General features: G+C 44.2%; 1 protein-coding gene across 10 annotated transcripts in view; it reads left to right on the forward strand.

Moving 5' to 3' along the window:
• CLOCK (clock circadian regulator) overlaps nt 1-20,424 on the forward strand; it is a 430,837-nt gene that overhangs the window by 385,492 nt on the left and 24,921 nt on the right. For all 10 annotated transcript variants that reach the window (XM_029587462.1, XM_029587474.1, XM_029587432.1 and 7 more), the window contains one exon: nt 19,926-20,181. In XM_029587462.1, coding sequence (XP_029443322.1) covers nt 19,926-20,181 — 256 coding nt within the window. The remainder of the gene's footprint in view (nt 1-19,925; nt 20,182-20,424) is intronic.

The following is a 20,424-nucleotide window of genomic DNA, read 5'->3' on the forward strand; positions in this document are numbered from 1 at the left end:
ACAGGCACATCATTCAATGTCCAACATTGTCCATATCACCAGGCAGCTTCGCTTCTCACTGGCGTGGTAATCCAAGAGTCCCACCTGCTCAAAGGGCTACCGTTTCAAGCTCCAGAACCTCAAATAATCTTAACAACTGATGCTTCCACTCTAGGTTGGGGAGCACATGTCAACCACCTGCAGACTCTGGGAACCTGGTTGGCAGAGGAGTCACAGCATCAAATAAATTTTCTGGAGCTCCGAGCGATCAGATATGCTCTCTGCGCGTTCCAGGATTGCTTGTCCAACAAAACAATGCTAATCCAAACGGAAAACCAGGTAACGATGTGGTTCATCAACAAGCAGGGAGGAACCGGTTCCTACCTCCTTTGTCAGGAGGTAGCGCAAATTTGGGCTTTTGCTCTATCTCAGGCCATGCTACTGAGAGTGACCTACCTGGCGGGTATGGACAATGTTCTAGCGGACAATCTCAGTCGAGCATTTCAGCCCCACGAGTGGTCCCTCAACCCTGCGGTGGCGGACTGGATATTTCGGAAGTGGGGGTATCCGAGCATCGACCTCTTTGCGTTGGTTCACAATTGCAAGGTGGAGAACTTCTGCTCCCTGCATCGCAGTTGCCAAGCTCCACCACAGGATGCGTTCGCCCTGACCTGGGCGCCTACCCACCAATTCCTCTCATCAGCAAGACTCGCGGGAAGCTACGCAGAGACAAGGGCCTAATGATTCTAATAGCCCCCTACTGGCCACAACAGGCATAGTTTCCCATCCTTCGAGACCTCTCAGAGCATCCGCAGATTCGCCTAGGCACGGATCCGTCCCTGATATAGCAGAGGAGCGGACAGTTGCGCCATCCCAACCTTCAGGCCTTGTCACTGACAGCTTGGATGTTGAAAGGTTGATTCTGCGGCCGCTCAATCTCTCGGACTCTGTATCTCAGGTCCTGATAGCTTCATGACAGCCTTCTACTAGAAAATCTTACCATTCCAAATGGAAGAGATTCTCATTGTAGTGCACTGCAAAGGCGTTAGACCCTTTTACCTGACCCACGACTCAGTTTTTAGACTACCTCTGGTACCTCTCGGAGTCGGGTTTACAAACCTCTTCCATTAGGGTGCATGTCAGTGCGGTGGCCGCCTTCCATAGGGGTACAGGGGATGTGTCTATTTTGACACAGCCCTTAGTCATGCGCTTTATAAAGGGCTTGCTTCACCTCAAGCCCCCTCTCCGTCCCCTGGCCCCTGCTTGGGATCTTAATGTGGTCTTAGCGCAACTCATGAAACCTCCGTTTGAGCCTCTGCATTCCTGCGAGTTACGGCATCTCACTTGGAAGGTCCTCTTCCTTCTTGCGTTGACGTCTGCTCGCAGGATCATTGAGCTACAGGCGCTGGTAACATACCCCCTTACACAAAATTTCTTCGTGATCGGGTGGCCCTCCGCACTCATCCAAAATTTCTGCCGAAGGTAGTCTCTGAGTTCCATTTAAATCAATCTATAATTTTGCCTACTTTCTTTCCGAAACCCCACTCACATCCAGGTGAGCGGGCTCTGCATTCCTTGGACTGCAAACATGCGTTAGCCTTTTATTTGGAATGCACTGTAGGCCATAGGAAGTCCACCCAGCTATTTGTCTCCTTTGATAAAATTAAGCTGGCAATCCCGGTGGGAAAGCAGACCCTGTCCTCCTGGCTGGCGGACTGTATTTCCTTCTGCTACCAACAAACAGGCCTTCCGCTACAGGGACGTGTTAAAGCGCAGTCCATTAGAGCAATGGCAACGTCAGTAGCACACCTTCGTTCTGTACCTCTTACTGATATCTGCAAAGCTGCTACTTGGAGTTCTCTCCATACCTTTGCAGCCCACTATTGCCTGGACAAGGCTGGCACACAAGATTCTATCTTTGGCCAGTCTGTTCTGCGCAATCTATTCTCAGCTTAATACCCAACTTCCGTCCTACAGCCCGCTGGGAATTTCAGGCTGCCCGTTATCCAAAAGACCTCCCCTGTTGTTGTGCCTGTTGCACGTCTTTGGGTGCTTTTGGTACATGCGCGGGCATCCTCAGCTTGTTATTCACCCATATGTGAGGACTACCATCTTGCTTGTCCTGTGAGAAAGCAGTTGCTTACCTGTAACAGGTGTTCTCACAGGCAGCAGGATGTTAGTCCTCACGAAACCCACCCGCCACCCCGCGGAGTTTGCACGCTCTTTTGACTCTACATGAGACTGAAGGGAGACCCCTGCTGGATGCAGGGTTAGTGCCATGCTGGGCATGCCCAGTAGGTGCCAGTCAAAGTTCTAAAAACTTTGACAAAAGTATTCTGTGATTGGGCTCCATCCTGATGATGTCACCCATATGTGAGGATTAACATCCTGCTGTCCTGTGAGAACACCTGTTACAGGTAAGCAACTCTGCTTTCTACTAAAGGTAGTTTTGGAATTTCATTTAAATCAGTCTGTTAGGCCTTTGTTTTGGCATACAGACGGTTTCTGAGGACTACACGCATGATCCTTTAGTAGGAGAAAGACATAGTTTAAGAAAGGAAAGGGAATGCTGAATAAAACGGAAAATGTCATAATGCCTCTCTATATTGCTCCATGGTAAGGCTGCACCTTGAATACTGTGTACAATTCTGATTGCCGCATCTGAAAAAAGATAAAGTTGCGATGGAGAAGGTACAGAGAAGGGCGACCAAATTATTTATTATTATTATTTAAGGCTTTTATATACCGACTTTCTTGATACAAATCAAATCAACTCGGTTTACATCGAACAAGCAGTAACTATAAACAACCAATAACAAGAGACAATTTGAAAGGAGGATAAAGTTACATTATAACAAGGATATGTTAACTTGGAGTAGGAAGTAAGAGAGGGTACGAAGAGAGGGTGTAATAAACAATGGAGTATATGGGGGAGGCGAGGAACAGTCCTCATAATAACTTTTAAACGTCCTTATAGTAGTAATTTGTATACATGATTTAGAGCTTGTTTATATGCATAATTGCTAGAACAGATTGAAATCAGCCTGTTGGGTTGGTGTCGGGGAAGGCTCGGCCGAACAGCCATGTCTTTAATTTCTTTTTAAAAGTTGGTAGACAAGATTCCTGCCTGAGGTCCGGAGGCATGGCGTTCCAGATGGTGGGACCTGTGATGGAGAAAGTTCGGTCTCTGATATTTGAGTGTTGTACAATTTTAATAGGAGGTACATGTAAGGATCCCTTGTAGGCATCCCTTAAAGGTCTAGCCGTGGAGTGCAGTTTGAGGGGGTGTAGCAGATCAAGGGGGGTCTGATGGTGAATATATTTATGGATGATTGTAAGAGATTTATGAAGTATCCTGAATTGTACTGGGAGCCAGTGGAGGTCTTTTAGAATGGGAGAGATATGCGCTCTCCGATTGGTGTTCGTCAAAATTCTCGCCGTAGCATTTTGGAGTAACTGGAGGGGTTTTACAGTAGAGGCCGGGAGTCCTTGAAAAATGGAGTTGCAGTAGTCGATTTTTGAAAATAGAATGGCTTGTAGGACAGATCTAAAATCATAATGGAATAGGAGCGGTTTGAGTTTTTTTGAGTACTTGTAACTTGTAGAAGCACTCCTTTGTAGTGTGTTTTATAAATTGCTTTAGGTTCAGGTGACTATCAATAATGACTCCCAGATCTCTAGCATGGGATGTTTGTATGCTGGTCTGCAGCTGGTGTTGAAAGGGACTGCCTTCTGGGGTGATTAGTAATAGTTCTGTCTTGGAAGTATTGAGTACCAGATTGAGGCTTGAGAGGTGGTGATTAATCGTTTGCAGATGTGAGTTCCATAATTTGAGTGTTGATTCGAGTGAATTGGATATTGGGATTAAAATTTGCACTTCATCTGCATAAATATAGAACTTGAGTTTCAGGTTAGTGAGTAAATGGCAAAGAGGGAGAATGTATATGTTAAATAATGTAGGCGATAAGGAGGAGCCCTGAGGGACTCCGAATGGGGCGTTGGTGTGAGATGATTCCTTGTGCTTGATTCTAACCTTTGTTGCTAAGGAAGGAGTCGAACCAACTAAGGGCTGCGCCTGTAATACCTATGTCTGATAGCCGGTTTAGAAGGGTATTATGATTTACGGTATCGAAAGCTGCAGAGATGTCAAGGAGAGCTAAAAGGAATGATTGTCCTTTATCAAAGCCAATGTAAACTTGATCGAGAAGTGAGATGAGGAGTGTTTCGGTGTTGTGTTCTTTTCGAAAACCGTATTGTGATGGGTGAAGAATATTATGGTCTTCTAAATAATTTGAAAGTTGTTTATTTACAATTTTCTCCATGATCTTAGCTACAAAGGGGAGATTAGATATAGGGCGATAGTTGTTAAGGTCTTCTGGATCCAGGTTTGGTTTTTTGAGTAAGGGTTTGAGTGTGATAAAGGGGATGGAGCAGCTCCCTTTGAGGAAAGACTAAAGAGGTTAGGACTGTTCAGCTTGGAGAAGAGACAGCTGAGGGGGATATGATAGAGGTCTTTAAGACTATGAGAGGTCTTGAACGAGTAGATGTGAATCTGTTATTTACTCTTTCGGATAATAGAAGGACTAAGGGGCACTCTATGAAGTTAGCATGTGGTACATTTAAAACTAATCGGAGAAAGTTCTTTTTCACTCAATGTACAATTAAACTCTGGAATTTGTTGCCAGGGGATGAGGTTAGTGCAATTAGTGTAGTTGGGTTTAAAAAAATATTGGATAGTTCTTGGAGAAGAAGTCTATTACCTGCTATTAATTAAGTTGACTTAGAAAATAGCCACTGCTATTACTAGCAACAGTAGCATGGGATAGACTTAGTTTTTGGGTACTTGCCAGGTTCTTATGGCCTGGATTGGCCACTGTTGGGTACAGGATGCTGGACTTGATTGACCCTTGGTCTGACCCAGTATGGTATGTTCTTATGTTCTTATATCTCAAGGTCTTCAAGGGTTCACACTAGGATTGCTTTTATTGAGAAAATTTGTAAAGCTGCAACTTGGTCATTTGTGCACACCTTCATTCCCCTACTGTCTGGACAACATATCTAAGAGTGGCAGTAGTTTTGGGCAAGCAGTTTTGCACAGCCTGTTCTTCCTATAGTCCACTCTCCACTGTTAGGACCAGTTAGCTTTTTTCAGTAATTGGTCCACTGTGCAACTATGTTTGGGACTTTCTACAAATCATGGCTAATTCAGCCCTGCTTGTCAGTGAAGAAAGCAAGTTTGCTATAAACAGACTTCTCCATAAATAGCAGGATGAATTAGCCATGCTTATTACCCACCCACCTCCCTAGAGTTTAAACTCTGTTAAAGACTGATGAGCTCATAAGGCAGCACATATGTTGGAACTCAGTTTTATTGAACCTTGAGAGATGGATCTGTTTTACACTGTCAGATGAAGTAACCCCACAAGTCACGTCTAATTAATTTTGTTGTCTCTAGAGAACCCTATATAAAGGTAAGCAAATTTGCTTTTCTTCCCCATTCTTTCCTCATGGATATTTTAAAGCACTTCATTAAGAGAGAGCAACATAGAACTACTCAGTTTAGTGTGTTAGTGCAAATACTTAGAAATATTAACTTTATTGTCATCAATAAACGTTTTCCTAAGGGAACGTGTATTAATGTAGCTGACTGGAAAGCTAAAAATATGACATTTAATCAGCAGCTTAATAAACCATAGCTGAATCTTTTTATTGGACTTTGTTATATTCTGCAGCTAAAGACATACTGACTATAAGGGGGAGGTGAGTTATATGTTGAAGGGTGGAAAAGACTCTCTAATCTGGGGTGCATCAGATTTGTATCTCTCTAATTTTCCCCTCTTCCTGACTCATCCATTGGATTACTAATTGGGATAATCTCTATAGTTGGCCGTCGACCGTACCGTGGTTAAAATGTTTCAAAGGCCATGGCGTTGGGGTTCCGTCGGTACCCGGACTGTACTCGCACCATGTCCATAACAGACCCACATAAAGTCTGTGTAATGTGTCTTGGGTGCGAGCATGATGTCCTGACTTGCACCAAATGTGCCTTAATGACACCAAAAGTTTGCAAGGCCAGAATGGAGAAAATGGAACTTCTCTTCTGTTCTCAAACTCCGACGCCGTCAATTGCATCGACGTCGTCTGAACCGGCACCGTCCACTTCGCGCCATTATCGGCCACCGGCTGGTGACCGTCCGGCATCGATGACTTCTCAGCCTTCGACTACCTCTACTCCCCCTCAGGACCAAGGGGATCGTAGAGAAAAACATAGGCATCTAGGAAGGAAAATCTTTGACCTCGCCATCGTCCGAGCCGCCATCAAAGAAACCCCGTCCAGAAAAGGCACCGACCCTTTCTGCGACTGGGTCACCAAGACAACCTTCACCCGGACGGGTATCGGGAGCCGCGACTCTGCCTTTAACGGTGGTCCCTCCAGCTATGCCTCTGCCTCCTTATTCCCTTCCGGAGCCGGGGCTGCTTGCTCCAGGTCTCCGTGAAGAACTGGACCGGATGATTCAGGAGGCCATTGATAAGGCGATGCACAGACTACAAGGTCCCCTGGCACCGAAATCGGTGCCAGTCGCGGAACCGACCATAGATCCCATTCCGGCAGCATTGGCACCGCTGCTCTCGAAGATGGAAGCCCTCATAGCCGCTTTTCCACCGATGGATCCTGGGTCACCGATAGCTCCAGTGCCTTTCCCGCTTACCCAGTCATCGGGAGGGGAAACACCGTTCTGCATTCCTCCATCAGGAGTCCTTCCAATGCCTCAACCATCGATGTCGATGTGCCCATCGGTGCCACCGATCCATCCATCGATGCCCTCAATGCCTGCACCGGTGCCCTCGATGCCTTCATCGGTGCCTCCTGTACTTATTTATTTTATTTGGTGCTTTTCTATACCGGCATTCATGATACAATCATATCATATGCCGGTTTACATGGAACAGGGGTACAATGAACTTTAAATATTCACATAGCGAAGAGAAGCAGAAGTTACAGTAAATAGGGGTGCTGGAACTGGGGGAGGAAAGACAAAGAATAAGTAACTCAACGGAAGTAAAGTAATTATTTACATTGTGTTGAATGTATAGTTATGGTTGTTATGGTGAATCAGTGAGTTTTGGGAAAGGCTTGTTTAAATAACCAAGTCTTAAGTCTTTTTCTAAATGTCAATAAGCAGGGTTCTTGTCTGAGATCGGGGGGAATAGCATTCCATATGGTAGGTCCTGCAGTGGAGAAAGCCCGTTCTCTAGATGTTAGATGGAGTGTAGATTTGGTTGGGGGGGGCATGCAGGGAGCCTCTATAGGCTCCCTGCACGTGCCCCCAAACAAATATATACGTCCCTCGATGCCTTCAGATCCTAGACCAGGACCTTCAGGAATACCATCGTCCCATCCTTCTCAGCTTCCTACAGGGACAGGTACTGATCCCAATGACACCTGGACTGACGATTCATCTCAAGACACCGATGATTTACTATCGCCACCTTCTTCTACTGAAAGTAGGAGCGTTCTCCTCCAGAGGACTTGTCCTTCATAAATTTTGTGAAGGAAATGTCTGAATTAGTTCCCTTCCAATTACAGACTAAGCAAGATGATAGGCATCAAATGATGGAGCTGTTACAATTCCTGGATGCTCCCAAGGAAATAACCTCCATCCCTAGTCACCAGGTTCTTTTGGATCTCCTCAAAAAGAACTGGGAACACCCTGGTTCTGTTGCTCCAGTCAACAGAAAAGCTGATACCACTTATTTGGTCCAGTCAGCCCCAGGATTCCAGAAACCTCAGCTGGATCACCAATCTGTGGTTGTAGAATCTGTCCAAAAGAGGACAAAAAGATCAAAACCCCACTCTTCCTTTCCCCCAGGTAAGGAACAGGAATTCCTGGATGCTATTGGCCGGCGTATCTTCCAGGGATCAATGCTTATCTCTCGGATTGCCTCCTACCAGCTGTATATGACCCAGTACAACAGGGTCTTATTCAAGCAGATACAGGACTTTGCAGAGTCCCTGCCTCAGCAATTCCAGGAACAGCTTCAAACCCTGGTACACAAGAGTTTCGAGGCAGGAAAGCATGAAATAAGATCCTCTTATGATATCTTCGACACCGCTTCCAGGGTATCTGCAACTGCTATTTCGGCAAGAAGATGGGCCTGGCTTAAGTCTTCGGTCTTGTGCCCTGAAGTACAAGACAGATTATCTGATCTGCCCTGCATGGGAGACGGACGGTGGCGGAACTCAAGGACCATCATGTGACCCTTCGCCAGCTCTCTCTGATGCCCTCTGAGTATTCCTCCAAACAGCCTTTCAGGAAGGATACTAAAAAGTCATTCTTCCGTCCAAAGAAGTCCTATCCACCACCGTCTAGAACTCGTTCCATGAGACCTTTGCAAAAGGCCCAGTCTCATCAACCTTGTAAACAAAAGCCACAAGCAGCTCCTCAGCCGGGCCCAGCTTCCGTTTTTTGATTCCTGCATAGAGAGCAGCAGCCAGTTTCCACTGCCTCAGATACTAGTGGGAGGTCGATTGTGCCATTTCAACAACAGGTGGCATACAATCACCTCAGACCAATGGGTCCTTGCCATAATTTCTCAGGGTTATCTCCTGAACTTTCTCTCCATACCACCAGACTCCCCACCTCTCCCGACGTGGAGAACATCCAACCACTCACTACTCCTGGAGCAGGAGGTCTCCCTCCTCCTCCAGTCCAGAGCAATAGAGCCAGTGCCCTACTCCCAACAAAGCCTAGGATTCTATTCCCGGTACTTTCTAATCTCCAAAAATCAGGCGGCGTTCGTCCAATTCTGGACCTACGTGCCCTCAATAAGTACCTCCACCGAGAAAAGTTTAAGATGGTAACCTTGGGTTCCCTCCTTCCGCTTCTGCAAAAAGGAGACTGGCTCTGCTCTCTCGATCTCCAAGACGCGTACACACACATTGCGATAACTCCATCTCATCGCAGGTTCCTGAGATTTCTGGTAGGCCCCAAGCACTATCAGTACCGAATGCTACCATTCGGCCTGGGATCTGCACCACGAGTCTTCACCAAGTGCCTCGTAGTAGTAGCAGCCTTCTTAGGACTCAAGGTGTTCACGTCTACCCCTATCTAGACGATTGATCAGGGCTTCCACTCAGCAAGCTGCTCTGTCGTCCCTACATCTTACTTTACACACTCTGATTTCACTAGGATTTCTCATCAACTATGCAAAATCCTGCTTAGTCCCATCTCAAACTTTATCATTCATAGGGGCAGACTTGGACACATTGCAGGCAAAGGCATTTCTGCCTCGACAGCGAGCTTTCACTCTCATCTCTCTCGCACACCAGCTACAGTCTCAGCACCGCACGACTGCACGCCACTTCCTCATCCTGCTGGGACACATGGCGTCCTCAGTAAAGGTTACCCCAATGGCCCGCTTGGCCATGAGAGTCATGCATTGGACTCTGAGGTCACAATGGACTCAGTCCATCCAACCTTTATCGTCCACTGTACACATCACCGACTCACTTCTTCAGTCTCTAGCCTGGTGGCAAAATCAGATCAATCTCCTCCAAGGCCTACCCTTCCAGGCTCCAGACCCTCAAATAATTCTCACCACCGATGCTTCCAACCTCGGCTGGGGAGCCCATGTCGCCAATTTGCAGACACAAGGAACTTGGTCTCCAGAGGAAGCCAAACACCAAATCAATTTCCTGGAGCTGCGAGCAATCAGATATGCTCTTGGGGTCTTTCAGGATCGCCTTTCCAATCAGGACATCCTGATTCAGACGGACAACCAGGTGGCCATGTGGTACATCAACAAACAGGGAGGAACGGGCTCCTACCTACTGTGTAAGGAAGCTGCGCAGATATGGCGGAGTCCCTCTCCCATTCGATGTACCTCAAGGCCATCTACTTGCCAGGAGTGGACAATGTGTTGGCGGACAAGCTAAGTCGCGCTTTCCATCCGCACGAGTGATCCCTCAACCCCATAGTAGCAAACTCAATATTCCAACGTTGGGGTTATCCTCGCATAGACCTCTTTGCGTCATCTCAAAATCGCAAAGTAGAGAACTTTTGCTCTCTCACTCGCAGCCGGCACTCTCAGCCAAAAGATGCTTTCTCCCTCTCATGGGCAACCGGTCTCCTATATGCATTCCCTCCAATTCCACTTCTATCAAAGACTCTCGTGAAGTTACGTCAGGACAAAGGATGCATGATCCTGATAGCACCTCACTGGCCTCACCAAGTGTGGTTTCCAATACTTCAGGATCTCTCCATTTGCAGGCACATTCCCTTGGGAACGGACCTGCTTCTGATCACTCAGAACGACGGGTGCCTACGCCACCCCAATCTTCAAGCTTTGTCCCTGACGGCTTGGATGTTGAAAGGTTAATTCTTCAACCACTTAACCTTTCGGAGCCAGTTTCCCATGTCCTGATTGCTTCACGGAAGCCTTCCACGAGAAAGTCTTACCTCTACAAATGGAACAGGTTTAAGTCATGTTGTTCTTCTCAATCCCTTGATCCCTTTACCTGTTCCACCATGAAGTTTCTAGACTATCTCTGGCACTTGTCAGAATCAGGTCTAAAAACTTCCTCCATCAGAATGCATGTCAGTGCGGTGGCCGTCTTCCATAAAGGTGTCGGGGACGTGCCTATTTCGGTCCAACCCCTCGTAACACGTTTTCTGAAAGGCTTGCTTCACCTCACGCCTCCACTGTGTCCTCCGGCCCCTTCTTGGGACCTCAATCTGATTTTGGATTGGCTCATGAAACCACCATTCAAGCCTCCCCAATCCTATGATCTTCGCTATCTCACATGGAAAGGGATTTTTCTTTTGGCAATCACATCTGCTCGCAGAGTTAGTGAGTTACAGTCCCTAGTTACCTATCCGCCTTACTCTAAACTTCAGCAAGACCGGGCAGTACTCCGCACTCACCCTAAGTTCTTACCTAAGGTAGTAACGGAGTTTCACATTAATCAAGCCATTATACTGCCTACCTTCTTTCCCAGGCCCCATTCCAATCCAGGAGAACAGGCTCTGCATACCCTTGACTGTAAACGTGCTCTAGCATTTTATCTAGACCGTACAGCTGCCCATAGGAAAAGCACTCAATTGTTTGTCTCTTTCCATTCCATCAAATTGGGGCAGCCTGTGGGTAAGCAGACTCTCCTTCTGGTTAGCAGACTGCATATCCTTTTGTTATCAACAAGCGGGCATTCCACTTCAAGACCGTGTTAAAGCACACCCTGTGAGGGCCATGGCGACTTCAGTAGCACACCTATGCTCAGTGCCGCTTTCTGACATTTGCAGGGCTGCTACCTGGAGTTCCCTCCATACCTTTACAGCCCATTATTACTTAGACATCTTCGGCCAGTCTGTCTTGCGCAACCTTTTTACAACTTGATGTATCGACACCCTTCTGCCTGCCCGTTAGGGTTCAGGATGCCCTCTACCAAATTTCACCCCAGTCCTTGTGCCTATTGCATATCTTGGGTACATTTGGCACATTTCTCAGACATCCTCAGCTCGGTATTCACCCATATGTGAGGACTACCATCCTGCTTGTCCTGTGAGAAAGCAAATGTTGATTACCTGTAACAGGTGTTCTTACAGGACAGCAGCATGTTAGTCCTCACGAAACCCGCCCGCCACCCTGCGGTGTTGGGTTCATTTTCTTATTTTATTTTTCGGCACTTCCTGTAGCTTTAAACAAGACTGAAGGGGGACCCCTGCTGGCTGCAGGTTTAGTGCCATGCTGGGCATACCCAGTAGGTGCCAGTCAAAGTTCTAGAAACTTTTGACAAAAGTGTTCCATGATTGGGCTCCATCCTATGATGTCACCCATATGTGAGGACTAACATCCTGCTGTCCTGTGAGAACACCTGTTACAGGTAAGCAACATTTGCTTTTCTCCTGGCTCCAGGTGTCCCGCTCCCAACATCACTGTAAAATTACTATTTTTGCGACTGCTCCTGCTTACCTTTTCTTCTCAACCCTTCCGAGTATATGTCGATCGTCCCATATACGCATAGATCACCGCGGGGAATGCCCATTAAGGGAAATAAGAAGGAAAAAGAAAAACCTTGAATGCTGGAGTCCAAGATGTTCCTCAACCCGATCCTGCAACAGGGAAAAGCCTGACCAAGGACATTGTGGCAGAAATCAAGGCGGTGGTGTTAGCTGCCTTACATGATAAGCTGTCGGGACTGTTGGCACAGCTCACAGAGGTAAAGGCAGCCTTAACAGACCTCAACCCATGGCTTGAACAAGCTGAGGGTCGTATCTCGCTTTTGGAAGACGACTCCCTGGCTTTTACGGCTAAGATGGCTAACCTGGAAAAGACTGGAGCTGAGCAAGCGGAGAAAATTGACAATCTTGAAAAACCACTCTAGGAGATCTAATCTCCGCTTCCTATGTTTAACTGAAGTGATCAAAGATAAAAACTTAGGAGCTTTTCTTGAGACCTGGCTGCTGGATGCCTTGCATATCCCAGAACTGAAAGCAAACTTTCAAATAGAAAGAGCTCACCGCTTGGGCCCTCGGAAGGAGCGTGACTCTCAACCACACATCATCATTGCGAAACTTTTGAATTTTTCTCATAAGCAAGTTTTGCTGCAAGTATACCATAAAACACTGGAGCTATATTATAATTCGCACACAGTGTGAATATTTCAAGATTTTTCGGCTTGAGTTTCCATGCTGCGCCGGAGTTTTTCGACAATCTGTACCAAGTTGTTCCAAAAGCAGATCAGATTCACTCTTCAGTATCCATCCAAGCTTAAAGTATGGCATGCTGACAGAATTTGCCTATTCAGATCTGTGAAAGAGGCTCAGAAGTTTGTAAACTCAGTGACCCAGTGATATTGAGGGCATTGTGCAGCATGATTTCTGACTTGGGGCCCTGTTTTCAATTTTGGAAGGCCACCAGTGGTAGTTTGGTCTTGGTGATATAGGGCTGATGTTTTGGACTCTCAATCAGCCTCAGACCTTGGGTTCCAAACCCTGCTACTCTGTTTGGGGGGACTCATCGATGATCCATTTTCCCATGTTGGCAAGTTTTCACTTTACAGAAGCATGGACCGCTTCTTTCCAACTTGGTGTTAGACTTTTTGCTTCTGGTTGGAAAAGGAATGCTGCCATGGTGGAGTCACCCCTAGCCCAACTGCTGAAGAGATTTTCTTTTACATATAAGTTTCTTTTTGAACAAGGTTGCTGAGGGGACTTTATTTTACTGTTATGACTTACAGTCTGATATGATCACTGAGCCTTCATAGGCCATAATCATGCAAATTAAAGCAGGAATTTCTTTTTTTTATCAACCTGCTATTGTAAATATTTCTCGATGTTACTTAAGTCGGAGCTATTTCTATATGAATGTTGGGGTGGGACACCCTTCTACATTGTTAGTTGGACCTCTACTCCCTGTTTTGAGGGAATGTTGAGTATCTTTGGGGTTGGGGAGAGGAGGGGGGGGGGGGGGTTTGGGAGGTTTCTGGGGGTGGGAGTTTCAGTTTTTGGATAGAGTTTTTTTTCCTTAAATTCATATGGAGAATTGAGCTATGGATCTTTTCGTGGAAGGAAGAGTCTATATTGATTTTTTTCTTTCTCTTAACTTTAGTTGTATATGTATTGAGCTTGAGTATAGAATTTCTGCAGTTACCCTGGGAGGGAAGTTTTAGGAATCTCACTCTATTTTCATTTGTTATGTTTACGGGGTGGAACACAGAGCTAGCTGGGGGGCCCTGTATGGCGGTATGAGATGGCATCACTTCTGTTCAGTCCCCGCCCCGTGTTTCCATATATGGCATTATTAGGTGAAATTTCTTGAGTAACCTCTTGGAATGTGAACAGGCTTGGCTCTCCCATAAAAAGGAAAAAGGTATTACAATATTTGAAAAATTGTAAAGCTGCTGTTGCTTGCCTCCAAGAGACTCATCTCACATATGTCGAAAGTAAGACGTTGCAGAGGGAATGGGTGGGTGCCTGTTATTATTCCACTGCTAAGGAAAAGAAAGCAGGAGTGGTTGTCTTAATAAAGTCACTAGTTTTCAGGTGGATAAGGTTTTTCAAGACTCAGAGGGCCGGTTCTTGCTTCTTATGGGAGTTTTAAATGGGAAAGCAGTGTCTCTATGCTCCCAACAGTTATTCTCATGATTTCTTTCTCTATGTGTTATCTCCGTTAACACTTCACACCCAGGGTCTCTTAATTGTAACCGGGGATTTTAACCTTGTTGCTGACCCATAGATTGATAGGTGTCCCCCGGGCCCACATGGATTATAAAAAAAAAACCTTAAGGGGTGACATTTCTTAGTGCCAAATTAGGGCTCTTAAGAACATGCCATACTGGATCAGACCAAGGGTCCATCAAGCCCAGCATCCTTTCTCCAACAGTGGTCAATCCAGGCCATAAGAACCTGGCACGTTCCCAAAAAACTAAGTCTATCCATGTTACTGTTGCTAGTAATAGCAGTGGCTATTTTCATTAGTCAACTTAAATAATAGTAGGAAATGGACTTCTCCTCCAAGAACTTATCCAACCCTTTTTTAAACCCAGCTACACTAACTGCACTAACCACATCCCCTGGCAACAAATTCCAGAGTTTAATTGTGCGTTGAGTGAAAATGAACTTTCTCCAATTAGTTTTAAATGTGCCACATGCTAACTTCATGGAGTGCGCCCTAGTCCTTCTATTATCCGAAAGAGTAAATAACTGATTCACATTTACCCGTTCTAGACCTCTCATGATTTTAAACACTTCTATCATATTCCACCTCAGCCGTCTCTTCTCCAAGCTGAAAAGTCCTAACCTCTTTAGTCTTTCCTCATTGGGGAGTTGTTCCATCCCCTTTATCATTTTGGTCGCCCTTCTCTGTACCTTCTCCATCGCAACTATATCTTTTTTGAGATGCGGCAACTAGAATTGTACACAGTATTCAAGGTGTGGTCCCACCATGGAGCGATACAGAGGCATTATGACATTTTCTGTTTATACACCATTCCCTTTCCAATAATTCCCAACATTCTGTTTGCTTTTTTGACTGCTGCAGCACACCGAACTGATGATTTCAATGTGTTATCCACTATGACGCCTAGATCTCTTTCTTGGGTGGTAGCTCGTAATAAGGAACCTAACATTGTGTAACTATAGCATGGATTATTTTTCCCTATATGCATCACCTTGCACTTATCCACATTAAATTTCATCTGCCATTTGGATTTCCAATTTTCCAGTCTCACAAGATCTTCCTGCAATTTATCACAATCTGTACCTCACTCATCGTATTTCTTTCCAGATCATTTATAAATATATTGAAAAGTACGGGTCCCAATACAGATCCCTGAGGCACTCCACTGCCCACTCCCACTGAGAAAATTGTCCATTTAATCGTACTCTGTTTCCTGTCTTTTAGCCAGTTTGTAATCCACGAAAGGACATCGCCACCTATCCCATGACTTTTTACTTTACCTAGAAGCCTCTCTTGAGGAACTTTGTCAAATGCCTTCTGAATATGCAAATACACTACTTCTATCGGTTCACCTTTATCTACATGTTTATTAACTCCTTCAAAAAAAGTGAAGCAGATTTGTGAGGCAAGACTTGTCTTGGGTAAAGCCATGCTGACTTTGTTCCATTAAACCATGTCTTTCTATATGTTCTGTGATTTTGATATTTAGAACACTTTCCATTATTTTTCCTGGTACTGAAGTCAGGCTAACTGGTCTGTAGTTTCCCGGATCGCCCCTGGAGGACCTTTTTAAATATTGGGGTTATATTAGCCACCCTCCAGTCTTAAGATACAATGGATGGTTTTAATGATAGGTTACAAATTTTTACTAACAGGTCTGAAATTTCATTTTTTAGTTCCTTCAGAACCCTGGGGTGTATACCATCCAGACCAGGTAATTTACTACTCTTCAGTTTGTCAATCAGGCCTACCACATCTTCTAGGTTCACCGTGATTTGGTTCAGTCCATCTGAATCATTACCCATGAAAACCTTCTTTGTAACGGTTATCTCCCCAACATCCTCTTCAGTAAACACTGAAGCAAAGAAATTGTTTAATCTTTCCGCAATGGCCTTATCTTTTCAAAGTGCCCCTTTAACCCCTCGATCATCTAACGGTCCAACTGACTCCCTCACAGGCTTTCTGCTTTGGAATATTTTTTAAAGTTTTTACTGTGAGTTTTTGCCTCTACAGCCAAATTCTTTTCAAATTCTCTCTTAGCTTATCATCAATGTCTTACATTTAATTTGCCAACGCTTGTGCATTATCCTATTTTCTTCTGTTGGATCCTTCTTCTTGGATATGAAGTGGATCTTGCACCCAGAGGAATGGGACCACACTCACACATCTAGAGCTCATGCATCCCTCTCACGCATTGACTATATTCTAGTAGCCCATGATGGCTTCTCTTTGGTCTCACAAGCAGAGATTGGCCCACAAGCAATATCGGACCAAGCGATTTTTTGGTGGACCTGCAGTTTTCCAGTCAGGAAAGAGGCACCTGAATTTGGAAGTGCCCTAGTTTTCTTAAAAATGATATTGAGTTTCAGTTATTTTTGCAGAAGAAGTGGGAAGATTTTGTTTCTCATAATCGGCAACATCAGGAAACACCTCAGTTATTTTGGGAAACTGGGAAAACAGTTTTAAGAGGGGAACTGATTTCTTATATGGCAGCCAAGAACTGCAGAATAAATGAAACTATTCCCAAATTAGAATCCCAGGTAATTATGACCAAGCGAGAATTTATTGCTCATTCTACAGACCAGACTAGAACCAAATTTTATGCTATTCTAGGTGAGTTAAATTTTCACCTTAACCAACGGGCACAGGTTTCAGAACATAACTTTTTCCACTTTGGCAATAAGTCAGTAAAATATTGGCAAATATGGTTAAATCTCGTAAGGGCAAAACATTTATAGATAGTATGAGAAATACTCAAGGACAGATTGTCTCAAAGAAAGCTGATATTTATGAAGTTTTTTGTTCCTTTTATGAGGCCCTTTTCATGGATGATGCTCTGGGAGGGAGGAAGAGGAGGCCTTCTTCCAGAATCTCCCGCTTCCGCAGTTGACGTAATTGCAATTAGTTTTTCTAAATAAACCTATCCAGACTTATGAAGTCTTAAATTAATTAGTACTAGCAAAGTGGGGAAAGCACCCGGCCCTGATGGCTTTTCATATAACGTTTATAAAATATTGAAGACCCAGTTAGCAAATTCGCTAGCTTCCTTCTATAAAGATGCTATACAACGTGACTTCTTCCCAAACCATTTTAACACAGCTCACATTATGGTGCTCCCCAAATCTGGGAGAGATCTGTTATCCCCGGCCTCATATAGACCCATTTCGCTTCTCAATTGGGACCTGAAAATCTTGGCTAAAATTGTGGCGGATAGGATGGGGCTCATTCTTCCCTCTCTCATTTCAGAATAGTGGATTTTGTTAAATGGAGGTCAGTTAGTTCTCACATCATTAAGTTGATTACAGCCATGTCTATTTGTAACTACCATCATATTTCCGCTCTTGCTAAAGGGTTTGACTCTGAGAAAGGCATTCGACCAAATATCCTGGCCTTACCTTTTCTCGCTTCTAACAGGTTTGGATTTCAGGATGATATAGTTTCATATATTTCTATGTTATATTGTTCCCCCGTATCATATATTATAGCTAATGGGCACCAGTCAGCTGAGGTCCCAATTCATAAGGGGTAGGCTTTCTCCGCTTTCTCCACTGCTTATATCCTAGATATTGATCCTCAGTTAAGGAAAATAGCGATGGTACCAGATATAACATGTTTTTGGGGACAACGGTATATTTTCAAAGTTACTGCCTTTGCAGATGACGTCCTGGTTTTTCTAATGGAGCCTATGGTCTCTTTAACCCTCGTGCTAGAGCTCCAATCAGCTTATTGTAGATTTGCAGGATTGCGGATTAACCTGGACAAGTTGGAGACATTGGATGTTTGTGGTATGGTAAGGGACAGCTTGGCAGGGAAATTTTCCTCTTAAATAGGTATCTCAGGAAATGAAATATTTAGGCATTCGGATCCCATTGAATCACAACAAAATGTATTCATCTAATCTCCGCCTGTTATTAGATAGCACCTCTCAGTTCCTAAAGAGATGGCATGGGTTGCCAGTATCGCTTTCTGGTAAAACACAATTGTTAAAAATGATACTGCCTAAATGGCTTTACATTTTTCAGATGTTGTCGATTGGGGTTACAAAATAGGATCATAGGGAGGTAGAGAGAATGTTTTGTAAATTTCTATGGAATGGGAAATGGGCCAGGATCTCTTTGAAATACCTCACCCAACCAGTGACTCAAGATTATATAACCTAGCATGTATGTTAAGGTTCCTTAGGGATTGGATAGTAGGAACCTCTTATTTTGTTCCTTATTCTCACTTACTTGATTGGTACAATCTTCCCTCTTTGAATGGCCTCCTTCAAATACCATGAGATTTGTTGAGACTAGAACTCCGCTCACATGTTAGTTACTGCCAGCCAGAAGGCTTGGTTGTATTTCTGCTCTTTATTCACTACCTCACAATGATTGACCTCTTTTTTTAAGTATCTGTGATAACAGGATATTTGTCCCAGGGATGGGGAGGTCAGTTTTTCACCATTGGAATGAACGAGGCCTGGTCTATATATACCAATTGTTTTCTCAGAGTTTGGGATTGGGTTTTAGTTTCAATCAGTTGCAATCACAATTTTCTCTACCTAACTTAGATTTTATGCATTCCTACAGCTCAGGCATTTTATAAAATCCTATGAAGCTTCCCTCCAGCCTTCTCCTTCTTTCTGGTCATTATATGACACCCTGCTGGGAGATGGCAAACGTAAATCTTCAATTATCAAGATTGTCAAGTCCTTACAAGCCACCCTTCACAGGGCCTAATGGTTTTGCATGGGAAATGGGTAAATGGTCAGAGTTCAAACTGACTTTTTCAGAATTTATCACCTGCTTTACCGAGTTCTTCACACTATTTGAAAATACCCTTTTAAGAGCATTACAATTTAAATTTTTGTGCCATTTTTATTGGGCCCCAGACAAAGCATATCATGCTAAATTATCTGACAGTAATCAATGCCCCAAATGATTGACAGCACCTGGTGACTGTTTTCATTGTTTTTGGTCCTGTGCCTGCATTCAGTCCTTCCGGTCCCAAGTGCGACAAAGCTGCTCTGATATTTTGCAATTAGACATCCCCTTGGAACCCTGTCTTGTGACTGTTTGGTCATCTCCCGCCTTCATTTCAAATGGGCATGGAAGAGGAGCATGTTTTTCTTAAGAAAGCCGGTCTGATTGGTAAAAAGGTTATTCTAAAAGCTTGAGTAGGGTCATTTAAACTCCAGCACTCCCTGTGGCTTAACTTGGTCAAATTGTTCACTTTTGAATTCCTTTCCACTAAAATGAGCTCTCATGTAAGATTTCAGGCTATGTTGAACATATGGGGTAAATTCAGAGATTCTATCTCTCTCCAGGCTTCTCTCCTGTAAATATTTGTCTCCAAGATAAAGACTTGTCTTAAAGCAAAGACCAGCGGAATCCTCTTGTTTAAAATGTAAAAGTCCGACATACCAGTATATGAACATATTGAGTTTTGTTTTCCTATGTTTCTTCTCTTTCTTCTGCTCCTTTTCCCAGTAGCTTAAATTTTGCCTGTAATAGTTGTTCATGCTGTCTTTTTTGTGGCTGGGATAAAACACTAGTAAACGTATTGAACATAGAACCTATTCCATAGAATGCTACTGTTCAGTATAGCTCATTCTTTAACATATAGAAAAAAGTAAAATCTAGGTGATAGCAAATCTCATTAAATATTGTTTTTTTATATAATTCAGTATTTTGGCACTCACCCAGTTCCTCAAGTAATTCAGTATTGCTAAGCATTTAATTTATTTTTGAGTATTAAGACTATTGTTTGTATCTTTTCTTTTCCAGATTTTCTCAAGGCCAGCAACTTGTAACCAAATTAGTGACTGCCCCTGTAGCATGTGGAGCAGTTATGGTACCAAGTACTATGTTCATGGGTCAGGTGGTGACGGCTTACCCCACTTTTGCAACACAGCAGCAGCAGCAGCCTCAAACATTGTCCATTACACAGCAGCAGCAGAATCCACAAGAGCAGCAGCAGCTCACCACAGTGCAACAGCCCCTTCAAGCACAGCTGACTCAACAACCCCAACAATTCTTACAGGTAATGCAGCTTACTCTTTGGCAGCACATCCTAAAACTAATACATGATCAGAAGATACCATTTTTTATTTTTGAATTTATTTATAGACCACTTCCCTGGCTTTAAAATAAGTTGCTCATAACTGTTTACAAGTTATAAACAAAACAATTCAATACAACACAACCAGCCAACAAGTACAGATAATAGGATTGCAGTGTACTCTTCAGAGGGTGTATTTTTGTGGTACAGGGTGTATTTTATGGT

Source organism: Rhinatrema bivittatum, chromosome 1, assembly GCF_901001135.1.
Source record: "Rhinatrema bivittatum chromosome 1, aRhiBiv1.1, whole genome shotgun sequence".
In the NCBI taxonomy this organism is placed as follows: Eukaryota; Metazoa; Chordata; class Amphibia; order Gymnophiona; family Rhinatrematidae; genus Rhinatrema; species Rhinatrema bivittatum.